Genomic DNA, 15,483 nt, shown 5'->3' on the forward strand with positions numbered 1-15,483 from the left:
TACCACCTGTACAACCTCAACTCACTAACACAACTCATTCTTTTGACAGCCCTAAACATTTAGAAAAAAAATATATATCCGACAAAGCCTGGACACAATAATGAAGGAGTAGCCCCAAAAAGTAAGACCTGAAAATGGCAGGACACCCATTGCTGAAAAAAACACCACAGAAAATATGTGCTTTCCAGTGAGATTTCACAGTCAATTGTTTTTAAATGTGTAGCACAACTACCCCATCTGCTGGATTAGTTGTGGAAGAGAGAAATAGCAACAAAGAGCATAAATAAACAATATATTATAAATAACACCTTCTTATCTAAAATAAAAAGAGATTAATGATTTTGGCTGTATTTACAGTATATGGTGTAGAGATATTCACTCTGAGAATGCTTTATACATTTGTTAGTTTTTCATTAATTTTTGGACAAATATGCTCATAACTCAAGTGTGGTCAAGTCATCAGTTAATGGAAAAATATATTTTATGAAATGCTGCCAAACCATAACCATATGACATCACTTAAATTTCTTAATCTAGCATTTAGCTCATATTTTGTGTGGCACTGCATCTTTATTTTAGAAAATTAATAGGTAATTTCAACTGGTCAAGAAAAAAGCTCTATTTGGGTGCTGCAAGCTCAATTTGAACTGATGATGACTACATTACAGTATAGCGATGTTCATGATTAATTATTTAGACAAATACATGCACTTTGACACCAGAAGACAGCTGTCTGGTATCATTCAAATAACTGAAAATAAATTTTAATATTTGGTTTGAATTTGAGTTATTATTGTTTCTTCCAGGTAAACAAGGTATGTGGACATCCAAGCAGAAAAGCAGGACAGTCCTCTGATCAAGTTTTGGACACCAGCAAAGAAAAAATCCTTCCTAAAGTAACACGTCCAGACACAGAAGAAACGCTTTCCAGCAAAAGAAAGTAAGAACAATTAAGTAAACAGAATGCATCATATTCTTTCTTCAATATCTTTTTTGTAACTTCCTACCGCCATGAACTAGGAGGTGGCTCAAAGTACAAATGTAAAAGCAAAAACAAAGGACTGGCAAAAATATTTTGGTTTAAATCCCAGCTTGTCTAGAATATGCCTGCATCATTCACTCATACCTCGTTTTAATCCACAGCTATGTTTTGGCTGCCTCTGCTCCCTCGTTTGTTCTCTTGAAGTCCTTTCTTTTAAGTACATCTGTGATAGTGCAAACAATATAGGCTTTGTGGAACAAATGACCTGTAGAAGCTCTGCAGAGCACAAAACATTATAACAAATCACAATAATTCAATTCAATTTCATTCAGGCTTAGGCTGCCGTAACAACTTCACAGGTAAAAAAACAATTATAGACTTTTCAAATTACTTATTACATAATGAATACACCAAAAGACACAGATTTGTTTAAACAAACTAGAAAACAAAATTGTTTAAAACTGATTAACATAAATGGAACCTAAAAATATCCGTCCTATAATTAAGGTGATGAACTAATTGCCAGCTAACAACAGAGGAGAGAAAAACAAAAACTCCAGGCAGCAGCATCCTTGGAGAAAATTAACCTCTCTGGTGGGTGTCCAAGGGGAGTTATAATAGGCAAAGTCAAAAACAAGTCAGACACAATCACAGTCCTGGGGAACTCAGTCAACTAGCCACCCGCACCTTCCTGGACATTTTACAGGAAATTCTGTGCTGGAACATCTAATCTGACTTAAGAATCTTTCCATTCACTTATACCAAAGCTCTCAATGTTTCAGATGTGTTTAAAAACAAACCATATACAAAATAGCATGGAAACTTATTAATCTGCCTACAAACACTGAAAGCATGCTGTACTCTTGGTAATTAATAAAATGTATCATTAATTATTAAAATTGTCATCTTTGAAACTGAAATGTTGGTCTAGAACAGGGTGGGCAAAGTTGTTCCTGGAGGGCCGCAGTGGCTGCAGGTTTTTGTTCTAACCCAATGGCCTAATAAGGAGCACTTATTGTTCAAGTAACACTTCTGCTTCATTTTAGTTGTCTTTCTCATTAAGATTTTGAACCCTTATTGCTTATTTTAGTCTTAAACAGCTGTATTTGCAGTTATTAATTACTCCTTATTAGCAGTAAGTTCTCCGTTTAGCTTGTTACCATTTACACCTGTGTGTAGTTATCATGCACTATTTGGTTTAATTAAAAACTTGGAAGGAAAGTGAAGAGAAAAAAGTGACTGAGAATTACTTCAAATTATTTTTATGATATCCTCAGAAAGGATGGATATGAGAATGACCTGACGTGGCAGAGTTAAAGCCATGAAATTTAATTATTGACAAGAATTTTTTCTAATTAAGCAACTGGGTTGGAACAAAAACCTGCAGCCACTCCAGGACTGACTTTGCCCACCCCGGTCTAGAATGTTGACAAGTCAGAAATGAAATGAAATTACCATTAATACCAATTAATTAAATAGGGACTAAATATAATAACAGAACAGACAAGAAGCATGTTCATTTTTCCTCATTACCTAATACTGATCCATCCATTTTCTGAAGACACATTTCAATTCACAGTCACAAGGGCAAAATCTATCCTGGAAGCTTAGGGTGCAGTGTAAGAGCCAACTCAGGAAGGAATGCTGAAATTCCATGAAGGTGTTTAGAGTACACAAAATATAAACAAAAATAATCATATAACTATTTTAATGTGAATTACAAATTACCTTCCAGATTTTTTATTTAATTTCTTTGATATGATTGATCAGATTCTAGTATAATCTGTCTACATGTTTATCAAAAATGTAAGGTTCATTGTACATCCACCAAATTGAAGATTAGGAAAGATGCTGTACAAAAGTTGTGAAAAAGTATCCGCTTCATGTGCTATCTTGCTCTGCCTGTCTTGCAGTGAGTTCATTGACAGTCTGCGGCTTTACCGAACATTTTATGGTGCAGTGGCCGATCAGCTGTGTGCTAGTGAATTAGCAGCTCCTGATGGCTTATCATGCTGGAATGGAGTCGATCTCGTTAAAAGGTAGGATTTTTTTTTTTAATCTTCTACTGTGATTGTTTATGTCATCCATAATAATGTCACAGTGTATATTAGAACCAATCATAATGGATAGGACTGAAGTAAAGATGCTTGTGAGCTTTTCAGAATGTGGTTTACCCTCTGTACAAATTGCAGAGTCTAAACAAGCAATTTTTTTTCCAGGACTATCTGTGGATTTAATAAGCCCTACTTGTGTTTTTTGTATATATTACAATAAGTGAGGTGTAATTCAAACCTCAAGTACATACTAAAGAGGACGTACTGTACAGGAAAAAAAAAAAACACATTAAAGCAAGTAATGAAATGTTCAGATGACACCTATTGGCCTGTTTGTGTAACATTCTATTTACAGGAGATAGTTTTGCACTGTATGTAGTGGTTATTACTTTAAGCATTAACCTTTTCATTTTGTTGTATACTGTTTTTTCTGGACATACTGTACATCTTAAACACAGAATATTGACTCTTATAAGGCTGTCTGCTAGAGCGAGCACAGAGTAGTTTGAAGCATCACTCAAGTTTATCTCTGTTTTCTTGACAATGTGTCATCTAATGGTGTGGTAATCTACTTGGGGCCACAAGCAGTCTTCTGTTGCTTAAGTGTGGTGACATTTAAAGTGACTTTCATACAAGTGTCACAACTGAACTGCAGATGTCATTGCAAAATTCATGATGGGTGACACAGTAATTCTAAATGTCTTGGGAAAATAAAATAATGCCTTACCTCCTTTCTAGTCACAAAACCGAATACCAAATTTCCAAAGTGTTACTTTATTATTCTTGTATTATGACCTGTCTTAAACATTTAAATTAAATGTATTATTAATAACATTTAATAAAATAATAAGTGGTGTAGTATCTAGCAATGCTGTAAAATTCTGGATCTGACTCCAGGGGTGGGCACTGACGTTTTGGACTCTGCATATTCTTCCTATGTCTTTTTGAGTTTTTCTCTATGTGGACATTTATTTTTCTTTCCACTCTTCAAACATTTGGTTGTGTTGGCAAATGCCAGTTGGCCGAGTATGTACTGTATGAGGCTCAGTGATTGAGTGAATATGTACATTGCTGTGGTGCAGTAAAACCCCATTCAGGGGTAGTTCCTACTTTGCATTTAGTAATGCCAGGATATTCCCCGCCTGACCATAAATTGGTTTTGTTGGTACAGGTATATTGATGTTCATGAATATTGTTTATATCAACAGAAGACCAAATACTAAATGGCACCTTGACTGCTTTCCTCTTACTCTCCTGAGTACTCTCAACTTTTTATGACTCTGTTCTTTATTTATTCTGTTTGTTAATTAGGCATTGTCTATGTCCTCACTTCAAATTCCTTTGTTTTTGGAATCAGTTAGTCTTTTATGACCCTTCCTTTGGTCACATCCACAGCCAACATTACATAGTATTTCAGTTCATCCAGCCCTGGTCATTAGGACACAATAAATCCAAATGGCAGATTGAGACATTTCTTCTAAAAGCCTGCCAATCACATATAAAGTAATAGGTCACCATTACTGCTCCTCAGGTTTGAGCATAATTGAGTGCCTAAGTAATGTGTAAAGTGTAGCAGTCATCCAGACCTCCACTATCTTCACCTACCCAGTGCATCATTTTTAGGTGACCAGCTACTGTGATTCACCTTCACAGCAAGCACAGGCTCTATCACTGCTAGGGGATCTAAGCAATGCTCTTGCGTTTATATAATTAACGTACTATTTTGTACATCTCTTTAACTAACTAAAAAAACCATTAAATCTGAAGAAATATCTGCAGGGTTTGTGCATCCTGACAAAGTACTCAAACTCAGGCTAGATACAAAGGTTGTCGTTCCTGGTTTGATACCCCTCATCTTTGGGGCATCATCATTGTTCTTAACCTGATACCCAACTTGTGAATTTTACTCAGAACCTTGTGAGATATCCAGGCAACAAATATTTGTTTAATGAGTCAGTAATATTTTAACTGAAATGATATTTACTGAGATTTGGATTTTAAAATTATTTCCATTATCTTTTGCACTGGAATGCTTTCTTAGGTCAGGAAAAGAGGGGACTCCTCTTAACTGAAATGTTCAGTTAATCCTATAAAATGAGTAAGGGGCAGCCCAGTTCTTATAGGTTTTATAGTTGAGGTCACATGATCTTTAGTTATACTATTGGTCTAATTAGAATTACTGGTGACATTTTGTTACAGAATTGAATATTTGCTTAAAAACCACATAGATGTAATGGCCTTTATTTTCTTTTAAATTATGGATTGCTTCTATGCATACAAAAGCTACTCTAAAGTTGACTTCTTTGTATCAGTGTGCTATGGTTAGTTCTTCTAAAAGTTTATATCTCTACCTGAAATCACACTCATTTATTATATAAGTCAAATATTTCAGGGCTTTGTTGCAATGAAAATCTAAAAGTAGCCCAGAGAAGGTGCAGTAAATCAGTATCTCTATAACCTGAATATTAAAATATTTGTTTTAATATATTGAAATGGTGAGTGAGTCAAATAAGTTAATTAACCTCAAATATTACTTACTAGATAAATAAACATGAGTGGTTGTTTGGCAGGTAAAACAAAAACTTGGGACAAATAAACCAGAAGAAACCTACTGACCTATTGGACCAGGCTGTTTAAAAGGAAATGCCCCCTTCGTTTCAGGCACTCTCTTTCCCACCTCTCAATATGACAAAAATCCTCTCTGTGTTTGTTTGTCTCCCCTTCTTGTTCTTTCTGACCAGTGAATCATTGCCTAGTTCCTCTCACAGCAATTGAAGACATCAACCTGATCACTTGGATTTCTGTTCTGAGCTGTCTGTAAAATTATTTTCAGGGGCAACAGCAGGTCTACAATCACAAGGCCACAGTGCTCTCTAGTGGGCTCTGAGGGCATTGCACCCCTAAATCCTGAGCTGTTGTTAAAGATGAATATGCCCATAGCACCTTCAATTCTGACCGTTCTCATCAACACATTTTACGCTCTCTCTTGTATCTGTTTGAACTTGCCTGCCAATTTTTAATTTTTTTTCTAGAAATTTTGTTTGCCCCATAACTGGACTACAAGAAATTTGTGTTTCTGGGATTCTCCCATATTATAAATCCCCTGAAAATCCTGTATGCAGATAGAATCTGTCATTCCGTGCTGGGCCTTCCTGGCCCTCAAACACAGTGTGCATGTTTGTCTCTAACACCTTTAATGGGTCCTGTCCTAGTCTTGCAGTAATGTTGCACAATTTGTATCTTTGCAGATCCTTCTATAACATTGTGGTAGAGAAAAGTCAAGCAAAATGACACCTTTTATTGGATAACTTAAGGAATTACAATGTGCAAGCTTTCAAGGCAACTCAGGCACCTTCTTCAGGCAAGATGTAATACAGAAACTAGAGTTCCCTGTGTTTATATACACACTAGGACATGAAACAACATCGGTAAATCTTTAAGTGAGAAATCTTAAATGTAAAAAAATAATAGATTCCTTCAGGTTAGGGTTTACTTAACAAGAGAGAACAACAATGCATGGTCAAGATCTTTGGACAAGATAATTGTCCAACAAAGTCTTTTGAAGATTCTAATGAGTTTTTCAAAACAATGTGGATCTGTAGACAGGCTCTCTGTGTCAGTCTGAGAGATGCAAACAATCCTTAGATCTGGCCATAAAACTCTTGTCTCTATTAAAACCATGTTGTAATGTATTAAGTTTTAGCATGAGTTTGACTTCCTATTCTTTTCTCTTTTGCTGTGTTTTGAAGTTGCCCAAAGGCACTGTGACTTTAAAGTCCCTCTCACAGCGTCCATGGCTGTTGAAGTGGGCCGCTACAGGAACATCTATGTTGCCACATTTAATGTGGAACCTGTGTAAATTCATTCTCTGGCAGAGTGTTTGTCCAGTTTCTCCCACATAGAGTGCAGTGTCAGGAGATTTTAATGCAGAAAATTAGATGGACAACATTAGATGATCTGCAGGAAAATTATCTCTTTATGTGATGTTCTAGTCGGCAGTGTGGTATAACTATACGGTCTGTATTATAAATGTGGGCACACATTTTACATCTCTTCTGTAGGCAGGGTGATGTGCCATTTTCTGTTGGTTCACTTAGGAAGCGTTGAACGATTAGTTGCTGAAGGTTTGGTGGTTATCTGTATGCCAGGAGGGGAGGTTCAGGAAATACATTTTTCAGTGTTTGGTCATTGTTTAGCATTGGCTGAAGTTCTTTTATAATTTTTCGAAGTGCTTCAAGATGTGGGTTGTAGGTGACAACAAGGGGAATGCGGTTCTTGTTGTCTTTGTTTTAATATTCCAGAAGGTTGTCTCTGGGTATGTCAGTAGGTCTTCTTATTTGAGTGTCTGTTGTTTTGGGGGTATAACCATTTCTGGTGAAATCTTGTCTGAGCTCCTGCAGTTGTTTATTCTGGTCTGTCGGGTCTGAGCAAATATGATTGTACCGTATTAATTACCTGAAAATAATGAAGCTATCACTTCATTGGTAGCTCTGTCTGTCTGTTGGTTTGTGTCAAGGAAGCTGACTTCTGTTTTTGAGTAATTCAGCTTCAGCTTTATGTTGGGGTGAAAAGAATTATATTCATTATGAAAATGGAGGAGGTCCTTCTCACTGGCAGTCCAGATTATGAAGATGTCATCTGTGTAACAGAGATACAACATTGGTTTTAAGATGCACATTGAAATCTTCCTCCAATTTTGCTATGAATAGGTTTGCATAGTGAGGTGCAAACCAACAGCCCATTGCAGTCTCCATTTGTTGCAGGTAGCAATCTTGTCCAAAAGAGAATAGATTATGTGCCAGAGTGAATTTTATCATTTCTATTACTGACTTTGTGGGTAAATCATGTTGTTTGTGGTACGTTTCACATGCCAATATGCCATCATCACGGGGGATGTTTGTGTAAAGTGCCTAAACATCCATTGTGGCCAGTAAGGTTCCCTCAGGTAAGGGGCCTATAGCAGACAGTTATTTTAAGAAGTCAGTGGTGTCCTGGATGTAGCTGGTTGTATTGCAGGTGAGGGGTTTAAGGATGTGCAAAGTTATCTTATCCAAAGTTCTTGAGCATACATTGTTCTCTCTTGTTAAATAAACCCTAGCCTGAAGGAATCAATTATTCTTTTACATTTAAGATTTCTCACTTAAAGATTTACCAATGTTGTTTCTTGTCCTAGTGTGTATATAAACACGGGAAACTCTAGTTTCTGTATTACATCTTGCCTGAAGAAGGGGCCTGGGTTGCCTCGAAAGCTTGCATATTGTAATCTTTTTAGTTAGCCAATAAAAGGTGTCATTTTGCTTGACTTTTCTCTACATTCATAATGGCTAACACGGTACAACAACCTAGTACTACTGACATTGTGGTATTAATTTTTAATTTTTTGACATGTTCTTTTATTTTGAAACATTTTAAGGCCAACAAGCAGTGTCATTTTTCCAATTATTTTTGCATCACAATCCATTCTACTGTATATGCAAATTAATAATCTAGTTACTAGTTTAGACTGAGGGCAGCACAGTGGCGCAGTGGTAGTGCTGCTGCCTCGCAGTTAGGAAACCCGGGTTCGGTTCCCGGGTCCTCCCTGCGTGGAGTTTGCACGTTCTCCCCGTGTCTGTGTGGGTTTCCTCCGGGCGCTCCGGTTTCCTCCCACAATCCAAAGATATGGCGATTCTAAATTGGCCCTAGTGTGTGCTTGGTGTTTGTGTGTGTCCTGTGGTGGGTTGGCACCCTGGATTGGTTCCTGCCTTGTGCCCTTTGTTGGCTGAGATTGACTCCAGCAGACCCCCGTGACCCTGTGTTCGGATTCAGCGGGTTGGAAAATGGATGGATGGTTTAGACTGAAGCAGCAAGGGTTTTGTTTTCTTTTTCGCCACCTGTCATTGTGACTGGCCCTTATCTGTGGAATTCTGGATAATTTTTCTGCAATTTGATTTGGTGTTTAATTACAGTATTTTATTTAATTTACTGACACTTTCAGTAAAGCAATGATGAGTTTGTTTCTTACTTTATAAATCTGTGCTAGTTATTCCAGCAGATTATCATTTTTTGTCTGTTCCACATCACTCTTTTTACTAATTAGGAGCAGCTACTAGTCAATTAAAAATTTAATTATTCCTTGATTTATTGATTTACTTGTAAATTGCAGATGTTCTCAGCACTAGATTCATGTTGATGTGCAGATAAGCATGGAAAATATATGAAATAGCATTCCCATGTACATTTACAATGGCAGTGTGTAATTTAACAGTAGCGCAATGGTCCAATAGAGTTTAAGGCTACCTGAATTGTTTTCTAACTGAAATTGTAATATTTCAGTAAGTTTTAGCTGGGATGACCAGATTTTCATTGTTCTAGAACAGCTTGTATTGGCTGATGATCACAATATGAAAGCTTTCAAGGCAACTCAGGCCCCTTCTTCTAGATTACATCTTGCCTGAAAAAGAGGCCTGAGCTGCCTCAAAAGCTTGCATATTGTAATCTTTTTAGTTGGCCAATAAAATGTGTCATTTTGCTTGACTTCTCACTACATTCATAATGGCTAACAAGGTACAACACCCTAGTACTATGGTTCTAAAACAGAACACAACTCAATAATCTAACAAGTGTACTAGATGCAAGAGTGGGGTTAGAGTGTTCCCATGGGATTTCATACACCTTGTTTCGAATGGTTAAAAAACAGGAACGAGATGCAAAAAACGGGACTGTCTTGAAAAAAACAGAATGTTTGGCCATCCTATGTATAATAAATTCTACTACCTGATAATATACTGTACATTAAACATCCAACCAAATTTCATTGTTGTCCTTTGTTTTGTTCTTTTTAGATGGCTGTATACGACAACTGCTGTTTTTCTTAATTTTTACTGGAGATATTTAATATTGTAAAATCTGGTTAGCATACAAGACTTTAATTAGTTTGTGTAATTTATTTCAAAATATTTAAAACTGAAGAAAACCCCTAACTTACCTGGTAAAAATCTTGATCTGTAGACTCCACCTGTGATGTTATGTATACCACATTGTATATAGCGTCATATTTGTTATTCAGTTATAAGCTCCTCAGAGCTGAATATAATACAGTGTTAATTTATTTATCTGTATACTTTTAAACCTGCTTTATTTTGAATAGAGATGTAGAAACAGAGTGACTACCATATATAATTGACATAAAGCATCAACCAGCAATGCCATAGTGCATTGTGGGTCAGCTCAGTCTTCTGGCTGTTAGACTAAGCCAAAGTAAAATTGGAGCTCTCAAGCAAAAATCTAAATCAATAGCTAAATTCAAATTAAAATATGAATTTCATGTGACAATATAATGAATGACCTGCTGTACATAATGTTGGGTATAGTTTAATTATTTGGTTTGTATTCTTTAATTTACAGTATACAAACTGACAGTAACACCTGGTCCAGAGTAAGTTTTTTAAATGCTACTAACATATATATGTTGATATAATTCAGTATACTGACTCAGGGTGAAGCAGTAAATTTCTTTAATGTGGGGGATAGAGAGATATGTGTAGTCAAAAGGCAAACTAAGGTCAAAATGAAAAGTTCTCAAACAAACTTCAAATGTAATCAAAAATCAGTAGTCTGAAACAAGAGTAATAGATCAAAAAACAGGGAGTCAAAAGGATCAAAAGGTTTTGAAAGATTTGAGCATAAGTACTATCCGTAAAACTTGGAACTTTTAAAATTTCAGTGTTTCAGTGACTTCACAGGCAGCCTACAATCTTCAGAATTTTGGGAGAAGGCTATGACAATGAAAAACGCTATACAACCAAAAAAGTAGTGCTAAGCAAAGTTGGCATTGTGTCATAATGGGAAAAATCTCGAACTTTGCATTAGAAACAAAAACATTGTGATCTTTGAGTTCTAAAAATCCTAGATCAATGCCTAGTTTGTATAAATCCACCCAGGAAATTCCATAAAACTTAATAAAAGTACAGATCACAACATTCAGAAGGTTGACATTCATAGTCCAGTAGTAATTAGTTATGTAGTTTTGAAGAGATTGATAAGACTAGCTAGTGTTTGAAAGTACTTTTAAGCAAAACAGGCAAGTTTCAGTTTGCAAACTTTTTCAAGAAACTGACAAAAATAGTTTTAAGGGCAAATTTGCAATTGCAAAACACAAAATTTACTAAAAATACTTTTTTGGAGGGTTTAAGAGTTTTCTTGGGGAGGGTCAGGTAATGTTGGCACTTAATGTATTTGCCTGTGCTCTTTTGAGGAACTGCATAGTACATGTAACCTGTCACTCACCAATAAAATCAATTCTGTTTTCACCATCACGTCACTGCAGAGCTGCAGTTTACACTCCAGTTTGTTTACTTGAAAATGTTTTTTATTTTCTACATGAAGACACACAAAAAAAATTGACAAAAACTAACTAAAATTGTCCACATTAGTGTGGAAAATTTCACTAAACAGGAAACCACCACCCTACTTTTCTGTTACGTGGCAACTGCTCTACTGTTTTTGATTCCCTCAGAATCTCCAACCACCATGGAGCTTCAAGTTTCTTTTCTATAAATGATGCATCTTTAGCTTTCAGATCACAGAGATTGGCAAAGTGGGGATTGTACTACCTGAACATGTCTGGCAGCTCAACAAAATAGCCAGACGTGATAGGAAAGTATCTTTGTTTTTTTTTTTACTAGATTAATTTAGTTGACTGTGGTGGGTTGGCACCCTGCCCACAATTGGTTCCTGCCTTGTGCCCTGTGTTGGCTGGGATTGGCTCCAGCAGACCCCCATGACCCTGTGTTCGGATTCAGCGGGTTGAAAAATGGATGGATGGATAGATAATTTAGTTGATTAATTAATGTATGTAAACACTTCCAGATCAAAACACCTTTCTTGTTGTGTTAATGGCTTCAATTTTGGAAGGAACCCAATTTATTGTGAGATTTTTTTTCACAAAGCAAAACTTTGGGTTTCACTGCAACATTTTCTACAAATTGTTTGATTCATTATTATAAGAAAGTTAATGTAAAGACAAGATAGCAGTGTTTGACATTGGCAGACATAATTTGATTTACTCAGGGTCTAGCAATGGATGAATATCATTGGATGGCACTGCCTCTCTCTAGCATTTTGACAAGTGAGACACCTGTGGTTTAGATTTTATTTGTCATTACAAACTGAGTCTCAACATAATTGTCTTAGCTTATCTTGAGATTTATAAATGTGGGTCTATATAACTTCATTTCCTAAAGGACAAATCCCAGGTAGTAAGAAAACCACAATGCAACTTTTGAGCAAATGAAAAAACACACTCACCTGCTGGACAGCAAGCTTTCTTCACTTTTCATGGTGCAGTCAAATACAATCACAATTGTGTCGATTTGCTGAAGACACCATTTTACTGGGGTGAAAAATAGTTCTTTTTATAGTTTTGTTAAAATTAGATTTGTAATACTTAATATATGTGTGGTCCTAATATAGAAATGTAGGATTATTTGGATAAGATTCTTTTTTTAAGTGAATAATTGTGTAAACAAGACTTTAATGTAGATCTTGTGGGGGATTATTATTATTATTAAAGTATTATTTTTGTTTATTTAAACATAAGTTTAACAGGCAACAATAAGGTTATAAGTGGTTTTCAAGATAAAAAAGTTAATGAAATGTATGCAAGTAAACTGAAGAAAATTGGGATATATGCAGCTATAAAATCAAATACTAATATGATGCTATTACTGTTAGACAGCATAATCTTTAAGCTCAGGTCAATTAATAAGTCTTTGGGACCTTTTTCTAAACATGTTATTGTATTTAGCTAAAAGTAGCTTCACTGACAAGTAACAAGACCATAGGAATCAGCCCCTAGGGCACTCTACAAATGATAGGATTTGGAAGCTTTTCTTTGATATCATTGTCAAGCTAGCCACTTGTGTCCCAGGGTGGTCATGATACCAAAATGTAAATATTGATATATTACTAAGAAAAGCATTTGTAGTACTAGGTTGTTTTACCGTGTTAGCCATTATGAATGTAGAGAAAAGCCAAGCAAAATGACACCTTTTATTGGCTAACTAAAAAGATTACAATATGCAAGCTTTCGAGGCAACTCAGGCCCCTTCTTCAGGCAAGATGTAATGCAACTCAAAAAAATAAATAAATTGTAATTCTGTATGCATTAAAATCTTTATATTGATGAAAAAAGCAAAGCATGTTAGTCATTAAAGTCAAATACTACAAGTTGTGTAGTCTTTTGTAATAAAGTAAGAGTAAAGCTCTGAAAACAATAAAAAAAAACTTTAAATCTGATCATTTGTTTTACATTGTTGAATTGTATCGTGGTAGTACAATTACACTTTTTAAATGTCATTATATGTTAATTGAATAAGTATTACGATGTTTTATAAACAGTATACATAAAAATATTAAAACAAACCTCAATTAAATATTCATGTTAAAAGTAACGCAGTCTTTTTTAAACAGTAAATAAACCTCACAACAATGAAAACAAGGTAGTGCACTTTTTCAAAAAAATAACACACAAACAGACAACTAACACACTTAAAGGCTATGCATAAATGCAAAACCACATTGCATTTTCCTGTAAATAGGCAACAATGTCTTTATAACTTCCCAATTTTGTTCATGTTCTCGTGCAGTTTGCTCTTGTTAGGCTACAAATGAGCCATGATATACTAAATACATGCTCCAAAGTACTGACACATTATAGCAATTACATTGTATAGCAAATGTAATGAAATATAATTTTAGCATTTCATGTAATAAAATAGATTAATGCAGTTCACGGCAAAGGTTTAAAAATCGAGGGAGTTAAGAAGCACTAGTGCTAAAGACCATTGCCCTTGAATGAACAGCACAGAACAAAACTAGCCTGCTGCTAAAAATAATTGCAGACCCCACTATTAATGCATTAAATATTTAACTGACTACAAAAGATGCTTTAACCTGATGAGAAAAACAAGTGTCACATCCCTACTTCATCTACAACACTTTACAGGCTTATGCTTTCATAATTAAGTAAGATATCTACTTCTCGAAAGTCTTTGTATTAATGTACATGTAAGTCCTTCAAGTGTTAGATAAATTAGTTGTATTAGCCCTTTTAGTTGGTATGCCCACTTTGTAAGTTAAGTTTGCTTGTAAGCGTTGGGCACCCATATAATTAACACAAAATGCGGGTTATAAACATGTTGAAAAGAAAAGAAAATATTGTTGCAGAAGTGAATCTCCAAGTAGACTAGTTCAAGAGGCCCGTCCAGGCAGGCAGACACTGGAAGTGACCTCAAGGGTGGTAAAGCCGTTAATTTTCAGGTCTGCAGAGTGAGAATGAGATAAGATGTTAGTTAACAGTGCCCTTTTGTGTTCCGGCAGGAAATTACCATTATCCAAGCCTCTAAGCTATCCCCAGTGCACATGTGTGTTTAGAAAAAAACGATATCATCTGACATACCATCAATCATTGTCTGTAGTGTATTTGAGGTTTGTAATCAACTTTTCTAAACATTCTGCAGCATAAAAGAATCCAGACCAGAAAGTTCAAATATTGTGCACAACGCACACTCAAGGGCTAATCTAAAATTGCCAATGAACCTAACTTGCATCTTTGGGTATAGTGGAGGATTGCATTATAATTTGTATTTGGAAAATTTGCTACACTTAAAGTAAGTCTGAGAAATGAATTATTATGTTTATATTAAAACCCTTGTTGAAATCATTATCATTTAAATGAGTTTAGTAACCTTTAGTATTCAATCTCATATGGCAAATCATGCAGTTTTTGAAAACTTGGCAATGACTGCATTTTTTGGTGTTTACAATTTAAATTCCCTTTCTGCATCACTTTAGTCTTAAAAATGAACACTTCTATATGGTATTTTTATGTATAGTTCTATTAAGATCTATCTATCTATCTATCTATTATACTGTATATGTATAATTATATACTGTATACACATATATAATCTGCTATTTGATTTCTGCCTGAATCTAGGTATGAAAAGGAACATAATTTTTGTTTTTTGTAGTCTAGGTTACTTACCATTAAATGTAATACATTTGACAGTTTCAAACCATTTCTTGTTTGCATATCCCCAAACCTAGTCCATAGAGCATGCCACATCCTTTGCACTACATACCATTTTGACACAGCTGCATTATAAAAATTGTAATGGCACTGTATTCTTTTGTAAACAACACCTCAGCATTTAACACTTTTAGATAATGAAAGCTGATTACAACAATCCTAGATTTTAGATATTAAGTACCAACCTCTACAACTGGATTTTGGACCACAGTATGTGCAGATTTGCAGCATCATTTCCTCCTTGCTGACCCTCAACACAGTTTCCCTCCCATAAAGTGTTTTAAACCCATTTCTTCACTTCCAGTTCTCCTAAACACTATACCTAAGTGACCGGACAGCTACATTACCAGCATTAAAATTAACCGATGACCTGA

General features: G+C 35.4%; 1 protein-coding gene across 1 annotated transcript in view; it reads left to right on the top strand.

Moving 5' to 3' along the window:
* gpc5a (glypican 5a) overlaps positions 1-15,483 on the top strand; it is a 992,726-nt gene that overhangs the window by 455,289 nt on the left and 521,954 nt on the right. Inside the window, exons 4-5 of the mRNA XM_039746320.1 lie at positions 807-940; positions 2,896-3,021. Coding sequence (XP_039602254.1) covers positions 807-940; positions 2,896-3,021 — 260 coding nt within the window. The remainder of the gene's footprint in view (positions 1-806; positions 941-2,895; positions 3,022-15,483) is intronic.

The sequence above is a fragment of the Polypterus senegalus genome, chromosome 2 (genome assembly GCF_016835505.1).
Source record: "Polypterus senegalus isolate Bchr_013 chromosome 2, ASM1683550v1, whole genome shotgun sequence".
NCBI lineage: Eukaryota > Metazoa > Chordata > Cladistia > Polypteriformes > Polypteridae > Polypterus > Polypterus senegalus.